This window comes from Choloepus didactylus, chromosome 4, assembly GCF_015220235.1.
Source record: "Choloepus didactylus isolate mChoDid1 chromosome 4, mChoDid1.pri, whole genome shotgun sequence".
NCBI lineage: Eukaryota > Metazoa > Chordata > Mammalia > Pilosa > Megalonychidae > Choloepus > Choloepus didactylus.
The window spans coordinates 171,171,887-171,186,748 of record NC_051310.1 but is presented as its reverse complement, the minus strand read 5'-3'; the positions used below and the strand labels follow the sequence as shown (position 1 = coordinate 171,186,748).

Below are 14,862 nucleotides of genomic sequence, written 5' to 3'. Positions count from 1 at the left end.
AGGCGTACCCTTGTGAAACTTAGGGCTGTAAATGAGAGTCTGAGCCCTCTTATAATTATTTCTAAGAGGCACCTCCAGGGAACCTCTTTTGTTGCTCAGATGTGGCCTTTCTTGGCAAATAAATTCATTAACCTCTCCCCCACACCACAAGGGACATGACTCCCAGGGGAATGAATCTCCCTGGCAACGTGGGACATGACTCCCAAGAATAAGCCTGGCCCTGGCAGCAAGCGATTAAAAATCTCTACTTTACCAAAAGGGGAAAAAAAAGTAAGGCAACAAGCTGAGGTTACAGTAGTTGAGAGAGCCCAAACAGAGTCAAGAGGCTATCCTGGAGATTTCTCTTATGTAAGCTCCAACTAGACATCCCAAATGGCCATAGTTTACCAAAATAAGCCCCCAGATACCTAGGTCCCTACCTGAGATTCTACAAAAGACAAAACTCACTGAGTTTTATCTCTCAGAAACTTAAATCCACCAGAGTGTTCCTATGCCAGACAAGTCTTAAAACCCAGAGAGGAAGGGGTAGCAACAAACAAGATAAAATTTAACAAAGGTCTATGAATACTGAAACTTAGTATAAATATATATGTACTTTTAGATGCTGGGGTGTTAGAATAGCTGGAAGAAGGTAAACGACATGGTGGAACTGCAACCTATAACATCGTTTGAAATTTGCTCTACAGCTACTTGTTGAATTGTGCTTTGGAAGTCTTCACCTTTCTGTATATACCCTATATTGCACTATAAGGAAAGAACTGAAACTGTGGAATTGTAACAAATAACAATTTTTGAAATTATCTATATAACTGCTTGTTGAGCTATACGTCGAAATTTAACACCTGTATGTATGTATGTTATCCTTTACAATGACGGAAATAGCTGAAATTGTGGAACTATGACCCATGACATTCTTTGAAATTTGCTCTCTCCTTGTTAAATCATACTTTGAAAGTTATCACTGTTATGTATATATGTTAACATACACAATAAAAAAATGCATTAAAAAATTAAAAAAAAAAAACCTAGCTTCATTGTTCTTAGAAGGACTAGGAAATTTCATGATAGTGAAAGCAGAAAAAGAGTTAAGTTATTCTAGACAACAAGGTCCATCGTACTACTACTTTGGCAATAATTTTAGACCTTTAAAAAAAATCAAGAAAGTATAGTTTGATGTGAATTTTACTGAGATATACCAGAATGTGTAAGTCTTAGGAGTAGGTAAATTTCTTTGATGGATTCTATTGCCAGCACTCCTATCTTCCTCCTCAGAAAAATGCACGCACAAAAGAAATTTTTCAAATTCAGAAGGTTCACAGATACCCTGATGCCAATCCATGGACTCCAAACACCTCCCCTAGAAATAATTGGGCCCATAAAGAACACTAAATAAATACTTTTAATTATTGATCTATTATCCAATAGGAATGTAGCTGAAACACTGAAAAAAGAAATATATTGCATCCCCAAATTTTGAAACTTTTATATGAGGCAAATGACTCTAGAAGAATTCTTCCTAATTTTTGGTATAATGTTCACAGACGAAATGAAACCATTAACGGGGGAATTCTCTAGTAGTAAATTACATAACAATACTGATTCAACAAGTCTCCACACAAAAGATTTTTGAACTCAGAGTAAATGACTTACGCTCAGTTTTCACTCTGTGTGGACCCAGTGTAGCCATTGCCTTAATTAAAAAAAAAAAAAAGCAGAAGAAAGAAGTTGTTTTGAGTTCATAGACCAAAAACATATGCTGGTTTCTATTCAATAAATACAACATTACTGATAAGCTTGATTACAAAGACAGTGAAATATAAACCTTTAGCTGCTTTAGTAATTTTTCAATATCTAAGACCATAAAGAATATATATAGAGACTAACACTTTCTCTACAGGTATTAATACCTGAAATAATCTCTAACTCTCAACTAAAAGGTTTCTAAAAAGGGATAATTCAGTAAGGAAACAAATCTCCATTTTCAAATAAGCACAAAAAATCCTATAATTCTTGAACATTTAGTGAGTGCCCTCCATGAGCCAGGACAGAGCTAGGCACTAGGCACAGAATGGTAATTTATTATTACTTTGAAGCAACCTAAATAAATGCTTTTCTGTACATCTGTATAAATTATGAATTACATTATCATAGAAAAAGGTACAAACTGCTGGCATGTCTCTAAATTCTTAAAATATTCTTGTAGTTTGCTATCACCTATAATAGTATCAACTGCCTTAGAGAAAATGTTGCAAAAGTAAAGCAATTTACAATAATCATTTTTTTACATATTAATGAAATACTATAGAATTCTTAAAAACAGACTATAAAAATAAAGTGTGTTCCACTACTCTTTAATCATACCTTCCTAATTGTTGTCCAGTCTTCAAGAATATCAAGATCTTGTAGCATATAAACTATATAAGGACGTTGAAAAGTCAAGGTCAATTTAGTAATAATTTTACACTTTGAAATCATATTTCCAAAGTTCTATTTCTCAGAGAATGAAGCATAATCCTGTGATATACTGAATTCTGACTTCAAATTATTCCTCAAAAAACTAAGTAGCAGGATAAATATATTCCTGTACTTCAGATGTCATAAACCATATTTTCTTTATTCTATAACATCACTGATTATAAAATATTCCACCAATCTAATCACTGCTTTGAAATGAGAGAAAAAAAGTGAAGGGGGGTTAGGGGTAAACGAAATTTTCAGAAAATGCCAAGATTGAATGTACACATTAAATTAAAGACACTCCAACTTCAGAAACATTAAAAATATTTTTAAAAAATACGTAAGAATTAAATAGCCATGTTATATACTACAAAACTGTTTCACATCAGAGTCCATATGAGCTATAAATCCACACTAATTTTCAAAGTTGAGATAGTGACTAAATTTCTATCCCTTCCCCACCCCCTATTAATTAAAACTACATCCCTCTTCCTTCAGTTTTATAAATCATGTTGCTTATTACACTATCAGGCAAATAAGTCAATGTATACGAATAAAAGTTACAAAGGTATGCACAATGCAAAAAGTAACATAATTACAAAACAAACAAAAAAACAAGAAAGGATATCTGAAACAACGACTGGCTTCTTTTTGTCAGGACTGAAAGGATCTTTCCTCTTTTTTCTTGACTGAAGCTCATCATTCCATAGCTCTGACAAGTAAACGAAACACTTAAGTATTAGCTGAATTCAAGAAATCAAGACAAACAAAATACTATATTATTTCATGGTGGCTGTATGCATAAAACGGTATAAAACTTCATTGGCAGCTAAGTTTATTTACATCAGATAGCATATAATTTTGTTAGAGGCTATCTATTTATCAATTTTCCTCTGCCTTTATTAAACCAAATACCAACTAGACACTTCAGGAAGCATAATGCCTGACACTTGATGAACACCTCAGGCACTTTGTTAAGCATATGTTACATGCATTGTCTCACATAATCCTCAAAACTACCTATGAGGTAGGGATTTAGAAAAGGTGAATAACTGTCCATGGTCACCCAACCAGTAGGTAACAGAGCACTGTCTGACTCCACTATGGCTACTCTATAACAGAGAAATAAAATTTTTAATAAACAAAATAATGCATATTCAAGAACTGTACAATAACCTAGGAAACCTTCCACCCAATGCAGAAAATTTTTTCACAATATCTCTAAAAAAAGCAATTCCACGTTCGGCTGACCTAATTATTTAAAAGTTTTTCCTTTTTCTCAGACAACAATCTACTTCCCTATAACTTCAATCCATTTATCCTAGTTTACCTGGTACCAAAGAGAAAAGATTTTTATTCCTTCTTCCACATAACAGTATTTCAAGACTTAGAAGGAATAACATACTATATACCATAGCTATCATCCAATACTATTCTTATAGTAGATTCCTATCACATTCTATTTTGTGCCTTTTCATGTGCTCCATTTTTTATGCCTTTTTAGGGTGTGAATGCAAATCAAAATCACAATCACAACCATATCAAATTCTTTAGAATTCTTTCCCCTCTCCCTCTCATTAGGACACTTGATTTACGTAAGACTAAGGCTAAGGTATTGCGAGATACTTCAGTGAACTAAAGGTTCAGTGCCACTCAAAGTAAACATCACAATCACATCACTTCCCCTACCCGAGGTAATGTCAATGCTGTGCCTATCCTCTTCAAGCCTTCTTATCTTCTCCTCTAGTTCACTCTGGACTGTATCATATAACAAAAGCTTTTCACTCTAAAAAAAAAAAAGATTATACGTAAGTAGAGAGCAAAAAATTGGTCTATCAACTAAGGCTACTAAATAACTTACTCTTAAAATACATTAATATTCAGGGCTTTTTTTGGCTTTTATTAGTTCAGCTTGAAAATTTTAAAGAAATGTCAAATATAAGACAGAAGTAAAATTAGAAATTATAGATTATGAATAAAGATTTAACTACATGCAATTAAATTCTGTTCAAGAACATTTAAATTTATATGGCATAAATGAAGAGGCAAATATTTACTTTACCAAAAAACTCATAGCAAGCTCTCATGGCCCCTTGTAAATACATGCAGTTTCCACTTGTCTCCATAATGGAGATTCTGTCCTATAAAGCGCATCATCATAAAATGGACCATATTTTATAATAGGAACAATAATTGGACCTTTATTCCTCACTAATAATTCAGCATCAAATTAAAATAGCCTAATATATCACAAAGACTCAAGTACAAACTTTATAATCATTTCAAATAATTCAATTACAGTCAAAATCAGAAAATCATAGGGAAGAGAATTTAGAGACTAATCATATCCAAATGTCTCAACAAAACTACAGACAGATTGAGTGACTTGCTGAAAAAGACAAGATATTTACTAGCAGGTCAGACTAGAGCCCAGGTCTACTGTTTCTCAGTCTATCGTTCTTTTAATTATGTAACACTGTACCCTTTACTAAAAAAACCATAAAATGTAGATAAATATAATGTACAGATTCATTACACAAAAGACCTATAACAGATCCCAACCCATCTCCAAATGCTCATCTCCAGTACAGATACTAGGCCATTGGCTTATAGCCAGATATGATTGCCTTGGGGAGGACATAAGCCACAGCCACGGAGGCAGCATTCATTCCCAGTGTCAGTCATGGAGTCCTTTCTTTGAGGTTTGAAATTTAGAGTTTACACATGCTTGAAGGTTCTCCTGAGTGTCGGGAAAAAAACGGCTTTTGTCAATTTGAGGCAAGCCAGGAGCCAGAGAGAAAACAAAGCTGAGAAGACCAAGTAGATCTCGTATGAACTACTGGATGCTACTCTGTTATTTCCTTTTGTAAAATCTTATGAAATATTCCAGTCTTATCTACATTGTGCTATAGGAATTGGGAAGCATTATATATCAGAGAAAAAGGGAAAGCAGACTCCCTTTGCTCTTCTCTCCCTTTTCTCCTACCCCTGAAGACCCTCGAAAAGCTCCTGTGAAGGAAAAAGGAAGTCATAATAGAGATGCCAGAGGATAGCTGGAAAAGAAAAGAGCATCCAAACTCCCTTGTTTTGGTGCCTGTGGAGGAATCTGTGTTCAACAGTTACTTAAGCGTTATAAAAATACTGCTTATAATTACATATTTGGCAGATCTGACATCCCTCCAATCCCCACACCTAGACTCATTTAACCTGCTCTCTGAATCCTTTCCCAGTCTCTGACCCACGCTGCTTCTCATCAGGCAGCTCTAAGAAGCCCCTGGAAAAGCGGCTCCAGGATTCCATTTTTGAACTGACCCACATTCAGAAACCAACTCTCCTTTGGCACGTGCCTAAGACACATAGTAGTTTTCAACTTCTTACAGTACCAGAGCCTTGTAAGATTTTTAAGGACTAGCATTATCTGAGAGGAAAGTATTAAAAAGCTACAATAGTTGTGTATGTGTGTGTTTTTAATGTACTCCACAGGAATAAAAAGATAAGCAGAATAGAATTATTAAGCTTAGAAATAGACACTGGTTAGAGAAAAATTTAGTATATGATCAAGGTGCCTTTTCAAATCATCTGGAAATTTGACAATGATAAATGACAATAAAAAATGAATTTAACTATTTAGAGAAAAAATTTTAGGATTCTTTGCCTCACATTGTACATCACAATAAATGGAGTAAAGAGTTAAATTTACAAAATGAATCTAAAAGAACTAAAAAGAAAGACAGTGACTCTTTATTTGATTTGGGGATGGAGGAAGCCTTTCTAAGCACAAAATCACAAGGTGAAACCATAAAGGAAATGAATAATACATTTATCACATAAAAATGTAAAGTTAAACATATTAAAAAGCAAATAAAAGTAAAAGGATGGAAACAACAATATCTGCAACATGATGAAGGCTTAATAATCATAAGAAGGCACTAAATAGCATGGATAAATCAGTAAGAAAAATCTAAATACAGCCCACACTCATTGTCAAAATAAACAACAACAAAAAAAAACAGAAAAAAAGCAAATTAAAATACGCATTGTGATATTGTTTTTCACTTGACAAGCAATGTTTTTTTAATTATAATACACAATGCTGACTGATGTTGAGTATATAAACTGACTCAACGCTTTGGAAAGTAATTTAGAAATAAGTATTAAGGACCTTAATGATTATTTCCTTTGATCAAGTAATTACAGTTTGAGGATTCTATCCTTGGGAAATAACCAACCTCAGCCAAAGCTGTACTTACAAAAGGATGCTCACAACAGCAATACATTTAATGCATAAAATTAAAATTAGGAACAAAGTTAAATATAATAATAGGTATTTGGTTACATATAGTACATCCATATTACTGCTCTGCAGACACTAAAAATTGAGTGTCAACAGCGGGGAGAGACTTCTAGGATAAGCTGGCAAATGAACCAAATCACAAAATCTCTCTTCTGTAAGACCTAATGATATAAACAAAAAACATGTACAAAATAAATCAACAAACAACACTTGCAGCTATCAAAGGAAGAGGCACAATCTCATGTCATAATATCTGAACAGGGTAACTAAACAAAGATATAGCTCAAAAATCTGCACTATACACTTCATATACATATGCACTTTGTAAAGAAAAGAATAAGAGGGAGGGGGCAATATTCTGAAAAATCTGAGTACTACTTTTTTTTTTCTTTTTGGGAAAGATGTTTATTTTAAAAAAGGAAGTCAATATTATAACTCAAGTCAGTGCTCCACTGCAATTTCCTGAAGTGACATTTGCTAGGAAAAGCCAAGACTACAGTAGCTGAGAGCTCTTCCAAGGCAGTGCTCCAAAGCCACCACTGTGCTGAGCACTTTCTTCTTAAGGAATGCACTCCTGGTTGCAGGTAGGCTCTGACGGACCCGGGAATTCTGCAGAAACTTCACTGCTGTGGTTATCAGTGGCTCTAGAGGCACACATTTTTATTTCCCGCAATAGAACTTGGTTGGCTCGGCTGCTCTGCCTGCTACCCATCCCCTTTTTGTGATGAATGAATTTTATTGTTAAATGTACAAGTCAATCAGAAATGACACTTGTGAAGACTCTGCCCTGACAACAATCAGTTCCATGATTTTATATTCCTAGCATCAGCTTCTGAATCTATAGGATAACAGAGACAAAGTTTTAAAAACCAGATTCCCCTGCCATCTAATAACTGCATCTGAGGGAAGTATGGTAAATGGGACATCTTTGGTTTCAATTTTTACAGAAGGCTTCAGTAAGGATTACATGTTAATAGGCACTGGTATCAGGGGTACCTTGGTCAATCACATCAGTTCTGAAATTGGATGTGGGCTCTGAGGGGATGGTGTGGAGAGTCAAAGGGATCCTAAGATCTTGCTGTTGAGACCCAAAAGCACTGGATGGGTGGGCCAGATGACCTCCTTGCTGAAATGGATGAGAGTCTGGATAAGCAGTACAGGAGAAAATACATGAAAAGCCCTAGAAAGCAGATTCCTCAACATTACTTTAGGCTCACCAAAGAGAAGAAAACTTCTGGCATTCACCAGTTGACAAGTTCTGCCTACAGAAAGCATTTTATTTACTCACTCTTAAATATGAATGATGACTAGATCACTAGCCATTTAAGAAAAGCATCCAAAATGAAAGGCAGAGGAAAAAAGAACAGACAGGAAAGAAGTATAGAGAAATAGAGACAATACAAGATACAGAGAAAATTTCAAAATAGCTATAGTTTATACCCATAGGGAATTACATTCATGAAAAAAGAAAAGAATCTCTAAAATATAAAAAATAATCAGAGGAGACAGAGCTCTAGGATATTAAATGTATAACAGAAATTAAATACTCAGTGAAAGAACTGGAAAAGAAATTTGAAGACTTTCTTGAAAGGAACAAAATGAAAGAATGAAAGAAGGGAGGGAGGGATAATAGGAACAAAAACATAAGAAAAGTAAAGGATCAATCTTGGAAGTCCAGCATCTGACCAGTAAGAGATCCAAAAAGATAAAGTAGAGAAAATGATGGAGAAGAAAATATTAAAGAAACAATACAAGAAATTTCCCAGAACTAAAGATATGTGTTCCCTGATTAAAATGTTCCTTTGAGTATCCAGCACAGTGAAAGAAAAAAAGACCCATACCAAGGCACATCATCTTGCTATTCCACAACACCAGGATAAAGAGAAAATCCTAAAGGCATTCAAGGAGAAAAAAAGGTCACAAACAAAGGATGAGGAATCAGAATTACAAGAGACTTCTCATAAGCAATATTGGAAGCTAAAAGACTATGGAGTAATGCCTTCAAAATTTTGAGGAAACATGATTACCAGCTATACTCAAGTACAAGAGTAAAGATATTTTGGGATCTGAAAGGTATGATGGTTTTAAAACATGTCCAATAATTCTTTGACACTCCTACCTTCAAAAGGTGGAACCTAACTCCTCTCCCCTTGAATGTAGGCTGGATTTAGTGACCCATTTCTAATGAACTGAAGGTGGTGGAAATCTAGGTCATAAAAAGCACTGTCATTTCTGTCTTGCTGTCTCTTGGATCACTCCCTCTAAGGGAAGCAAGGCATGGGGCACTCAAGCAGTTGTGGAGAGGCCCACATGGGGCAGAACAGAGGCTTCCAGCTTTGTGAGAAAATCACCTTGGAAGTGGATCCCCCAGCCCCTGCCACCCCAACCCCCCCATTAAGCCTTCAGATAACTACATCCCTCGCTGACAATTTGACTGCAACTTCATGTAATTCCTTGAGCCAAAACCACCCAGCTAAGTTGCTCCCATAATTTCTGACCAAAGAAACTGAAATTATAAATGTTTATTGTTGTTTTAAGCCACTAAGTTTCAGAGTGATGAGCTGCAAAGCCTATTGGAGTAACCAATACAAAAGGTCTCAAAAAACTCATTTCCATATAGTCTTTTCTAGGAACTAATGAAAGATATACTCTAACAAATGGAAAGAGAAAAAGGAGAAAAGAGATCTAGCAGGAGACAGGTGAAGAGAATTCCCAGGGTGATGGGGAAGAGACTCCACATGAAGACGGCAATGCAGTTGGCTAGAAAGCTTCTGAAGGATGGACAAGGGCTATGAGGGTTGGAGGTGTTGTTCCCAAGAGTAAGGGTTTCAGAAGAAAACTGGGCTGATGGATTGCCTCAGCACTTGATCACACAGAAAACAGCATTAGGGGGCTTTCATGATCTGCTGGAGTATCTGGGAAAAAATGATAACTAATAAAGAAAACTAACAATAAATGAGACAATTAAAAAGTTCAAGGTTTAAAAAAAGGTGTACAAGAGAAGAAGTTTAAGCATAGTATAACTCTTGGCTCAATGAACAATACTTATAGCTTACAACAAAAACAAAAACTGTGACATAATAACATTAGAATGGAGAGAACCATCATGGAATCTTCAGCTTCCAGAATAGGAAGCCAATAGATAATGTCTACACCTGATAAAACCTAGAAATACGATGCTAAATTCCAAAACTAGCTAAGAATTGAAAGTAATTGCCCTTGGGATACAGAACTTGGAGGTGGGGCAGGGGATAGCTGTTTTTTTTTCATTATAAGTCTTATGTCTTCAGAAACACGTATCTATCTATCTATATATGTATTACCTGATAAAAACATATTTTAAAGAAGAGAGTTCAAATCCTGCTATGGATTGACTCATGTCCCACAAAAAGTCATGTTCAAGTCTTAACCACCAATCCTGTGATGTGTACCTATTTGTAAATAGAATCTTTGAAGATATTATTAGTAAAATGAGGCCAAATTGAATTAGGGCAGGCCTTACTCTAAAATGACTGGAGTCTTTATAAGCACAAGAAGTTTGGACATGGCAGGAGGAGACAGTGGGGAGAGAGATGGCCATGGGATGGAGGCAGAGACTGAGTTATAGATTACCTGCAAACCACAACCAGAACACTACTGACTTCAGAGAAAGCACGGCCCTGACAACATCTTGATTTTGGTCTTCTTGCCTCCCAAACTGTGAGATAATAAATTTCTGTTGTTTAGGTCAGTGGTACTGTTACAGCAGCCCTGACAAACTAAGAGCTACAGAAAAATAGCCATGAAATGCTGCTTTAAAAAAAGTTAGGATGCAAAATAATATATACAGAAGACAGAAGAACATGGTAGAAGATAGTTTGTCCCCCTGGAACAACTAATAAACAACCAGGAACAACAAGTAAATAATCTGGAATAACTGTGGGGGGGACAAACGTAACTGTCCACTCATCATACACCAATGTGAATTGGGAGGAATGCCTGAGATCACAGCATAAAATCTGTAAGTAAAAACTGCAGATCCAAGCCAGGAACCCCCTCCCCCCACAGCCCAAACTGCAAAGCCTTGTGGTGCTAGAGAGCAGCACTCTCCCAGCAAGCGAATATAGCTCAGCTGAGCTCCAACTGGGGGTTTTAATTAACAAGCGTGGACTGCTCAATACAAGCTATGAAACCCCAACAGGCAGACAGAGGCTTTTGGTGATGACTGACCTTGGAGAGCTGGACGGTGGCCACGGACTGGTCCTTAAGGGGGATTTCTGTCCCTTTTTCAGCTCAGTGGACAAAGCCCCAGCCATTTTCAGTTCCCAACACTCTGACCCAGACAAGAGTGGAGATAGCACGGGCAGAGAATCTATTCAAATGCTAATGATCTCTCCCTAGCGGGGATAGCTTCCCTAAGAGGAAAGAGGTGGGGCCCAGCTCTACTACCCGCCTTCCATTCAGAACCAGACCCCACAGCCTGGGGGAAAACACGATGGGCCACACCTCCTTACACCAGTCTGGAGCTACAGGCTGACAGGCGCCACCTGCTGGGTGGAAAAGCACAGTGACTGAGGCCTCACAGGGTGCAACAATCTTCTAAGACACACCCTCAGGGAGACATGATACTATTGCCTCCTGCTGAGACCTGAGCCAGTTCTGGTCTGGGAAAACCTGATTGGAATAACCAAGGAAACCAGATGCCTAGACAACAGAAGACTACAACCTACACTAAGAATAACAAAGTTATGGCCCAGTCAAAGGAAAAAACTTACACTTCAACTGAGATACAGGAATTTAAACAACCTATACTAAATCAATTCAAAAAGTTTAGGGAAGATATGGCAAAAGAGATAAAGCATATAATGAAAATACTGGGCATACATAAGGTAGAAATGGAAAGTTCAAAAAAACAACTGGCAGAATCTATGGAAATGAAAGGCACAACACAAGAGATAAAAGACACAATGGAAGCATACAACAGCAGATCTCAAGAGGCAGAAGAAAACACTCAGGAACTGGAGAACAAGGCACCTGAAAGCCTACACACAAAAGAACAGAGAAAAGAATGGAAAAATATGAGCAACGTCTCCGGGAACTTAAGGACAAAACAAAATACAGGAATGTACGTGTCATTGGTGTCCCAGAAGGAGAAGAGAAGGGAAAAGGGGCAGAAGCAATAATAGAGGAAATAATCAATGAAAATTTCCCATCTCTTATGAAAGACACCAGAATGAAAGAGGAAAGATAAAGACTAGGACCGTATAACTCAGTGAAACCTAGGGTGCTCAACAATTGTAATAAAAGATACAAATATGTTTTTACATGAGGTAGAACAAATGAATGTCAACATTGCAAGGTGTTAAAAATGGGGTGGAATTGGGGGGAAAATACAATCAATGTAAACTAGAGACTATAATTAATAGAAACAATGTATTATGCTTCCTTTAATATAACAAAGGCAATATACCAAAGCTAAATGCATATGGGGGAGAGGGGACATAGGGGAAGGGTATGGGACTCCTGGCATTGGTGATGTTGTCTGACTCTTTATTCTACTTTAGGTTAATGCTATCTTTCCTTTTGTTGCTTTCTAGCTCTCATGTGTTTTTTTTTTTTTTTCTCTCTCTCTCTTTGTTCTTTTTCTTTTGTCCCTCTACCTTCTTTGACTTCCTCCTTCTTTGTGGAAGAAATGGAGATGTCCTTACATAGATAGTGGCGATGGTGCTGAATACATAAATATGTGCCTATACAGGGAACTAATGATTGTTTACTTAGGACAGAATGTATGGTGTGTGAACAAAACCGTCTTTAAAAAAATGGGTTGATGAAGAATTCTTGAAGCCAGACACATAAGGACAAATATTGCAGGGTCTCACTGATATGAACTAATTATAAAATGTAAACTCATAGACATGAAATATAAGTTACCAGGATATAGAACCAGACTAAAGAATGGGGAGCGGTTGCTTATTATGAGCAGAATGTTCAACTAGGGTGAACTTAAACGTTTGGAAATAGACAGAGATGATGGTAACACATTATCAGAGTAACTAACAGTGCTGAATGGTATGTGAAGTTTGTGGAAAGGGTAAGCTCAGAGTCACGTATGTCACCAGAAGAAAAGTTGGATGTTAAAAGATGGGAATGTATAAAACAGTGAATCTTGTGGTAGACAATGTTGGTGATTACCTGTACAAATATTAGAAATCTCTCTCATGAACTAGAACACATGTATGACACTGTAACTAGAAGTTAACAATAGAGGGGCATATAGGAAAAAAAATATATACCTATTGCAAACTATATACTACAGTTAGTAGTATTTTAACATTCTTTCATCAACAGTAACAAATGTACTATATCAAAACTATGAATCAATAATGGAGGGGGTTGGTTAGGGGTATGGGAGGATTTGAGTTTCCTTTTTTTGTATTTATTTCTTTTCTGGAGTAATGAAAATGTTCTAAAAATTGAAAAAAAATTAATTGTGGTGATGGATGCACAGCTGTAGGATGGTACCATGGGCAACTGATTGTACACTTTGGATCTTTGGATAACTGTATGGTTTGTGAACAATTTCAATTTAAAAAAAAGAAAAAAAAGCATCAAATTAAACAGGGCAAAATTTTCACATTTATTAAATTTGAAAAAAAAATTATATACAGTATGATACCAGCTATGTACAATATAATTATACAAACATACACATACTTATTAATAGGGATTTCCTCTGTTTGGTAGACTATGGTTGATCTTATTTCCTTCTTTAGACTTTTACTTCTCAATTTTTCTCAACAGACACCAATTAATGTTATAATCAGAAAAAAAATTTGGTTAAGTGAACAGACAACCAAAAGATAACAGCCCTGAATAGCTCTCACTGATCTTAAGAAGTGGAATCCTAAACCCTGAACTCTGAAGGTCTCTGAGTCATTTCTAACTTCTGTTGCTAGTTCTTAATAACCACCTCAAGCCCTGTTGTGAGACTTAAACGAGATAACCTAAATAAAGCTTCTCCATCTGCCTCAGTGTCTGGCACATCATGATATACCATAAATGTGGTTTTCTTCCTTAAATGATACAAACCATCTGCTGCCTCAATAGCCTCTGTGGGTTTCTGGCACATTCTGTTCACCCACGTGAACACGTTCAGTCTCTAGTCCTGGTCCCTCCTCTCTGTTGCTAATCAAACTTTTATTCTGACAACTGGCAGTGACTTCCTTCTTCCCACTTCTATTGCCTCTCAGAGTTATTTCTATATGTGACTTTAATGCAGTACTAAGGAATAAGCAGATAAAAGCCCTGAATAATGAAGTTCAGGTTAAGTCGTAAACTAACTAAATAACTAGTAGATCAAAGGATTTCAATGCTAGTTCTGTTGTTCATTAATTGCGCGACCCTGGGCAAATTTTTTAACCTCTCTGAGCCTCAGTTACCTTACTTGTAAAATCAAGGTAATTTCTATCCCATAAGGTTGCAAGAATTAAAATAAGAGAATGAATATAAATACACAGCCCTGTAAATATAAGTTCCCTTTCATCTTTTCTGTTTCCTCTATCTAGAATGCCCGTGAACTACTGGTGAATATCTTCAGATTAATTATATAGTTAAATTATTCAAAACAGATTAATTATATGTTTAACATAAAAACACAAGCCATAACTAAACTAGATGAAATGTAGGTAAATATTTTGCACCATTAAGGAGAGAGAGGACTCTCAAAGGTGAAAAATGATGGGAGAAAAAAATCAATAGAAAAAATTTTTAATTAAAAAAAGGAAAAAAGAGTATATTTGTAAAAGTACAAAATGTTATTTGAAGATATCTTGTTGACTTTTGTTTTGGAAAATATAGTGGACTAGTCATCCTTAAAAAAAAAAAAACAAAAACAAAACTTCTCAATATATCTGGACAGATACCCTAGATAAAAAAACATAACCATGCACTCTTAAAAGTATAGCTAAGTTCAAAAAAAATTAAGGCATATCTCTAAGGACCAAAAATAAAGAAGGCGCTAGAAGCCAGCATGCTAACCTGATACTGAAGCTGTGGCTTCCTTAATGGTATGTGCTGGTGTCAATAACTTAGAAGCACGTTTTTAAAAGACTGCTTTGGAAAAAGAGAAAGTT

General features: G+C 36.0%; 1 protein-coding gene across 3 annotated transcripts in view; it reads right to left on the bottom strand.

Annotated features, from left to right (window-relative positions):
* Positions 1–14,862, bottom strand: part of BRMS1L (BRMS1 like transcriptional repressor) — a 59,196-nt gene that overhangs the window by 15,435 nt on the left and 28,899 nt on the right. For all 3 annotated transcript variants that reach the window (XM_037834833.1, XM_037834834.1, XM_037834835.1), the window contains 4 exons: positions 4,147–4,243; positions 3,086–3,169; positions 2,362–2,426; positions 1,651–1,690 (listed from right to left, as the gene is read on the bottom strand). In XM_037834833.1, coding sequence (XP_037690761.1) covers positions 1,651–1,690; positions 2,362–2,426; positions 3,086–3,169; positions 4,147–4,243 — 286 coding nt within the window. The remainder of the gene's footprint in view (positions 1–1,650; positions 1,691–2,361; positions 2,427–3,085; positions 3,170–4,146; positions 4,244–14,862) is intronic.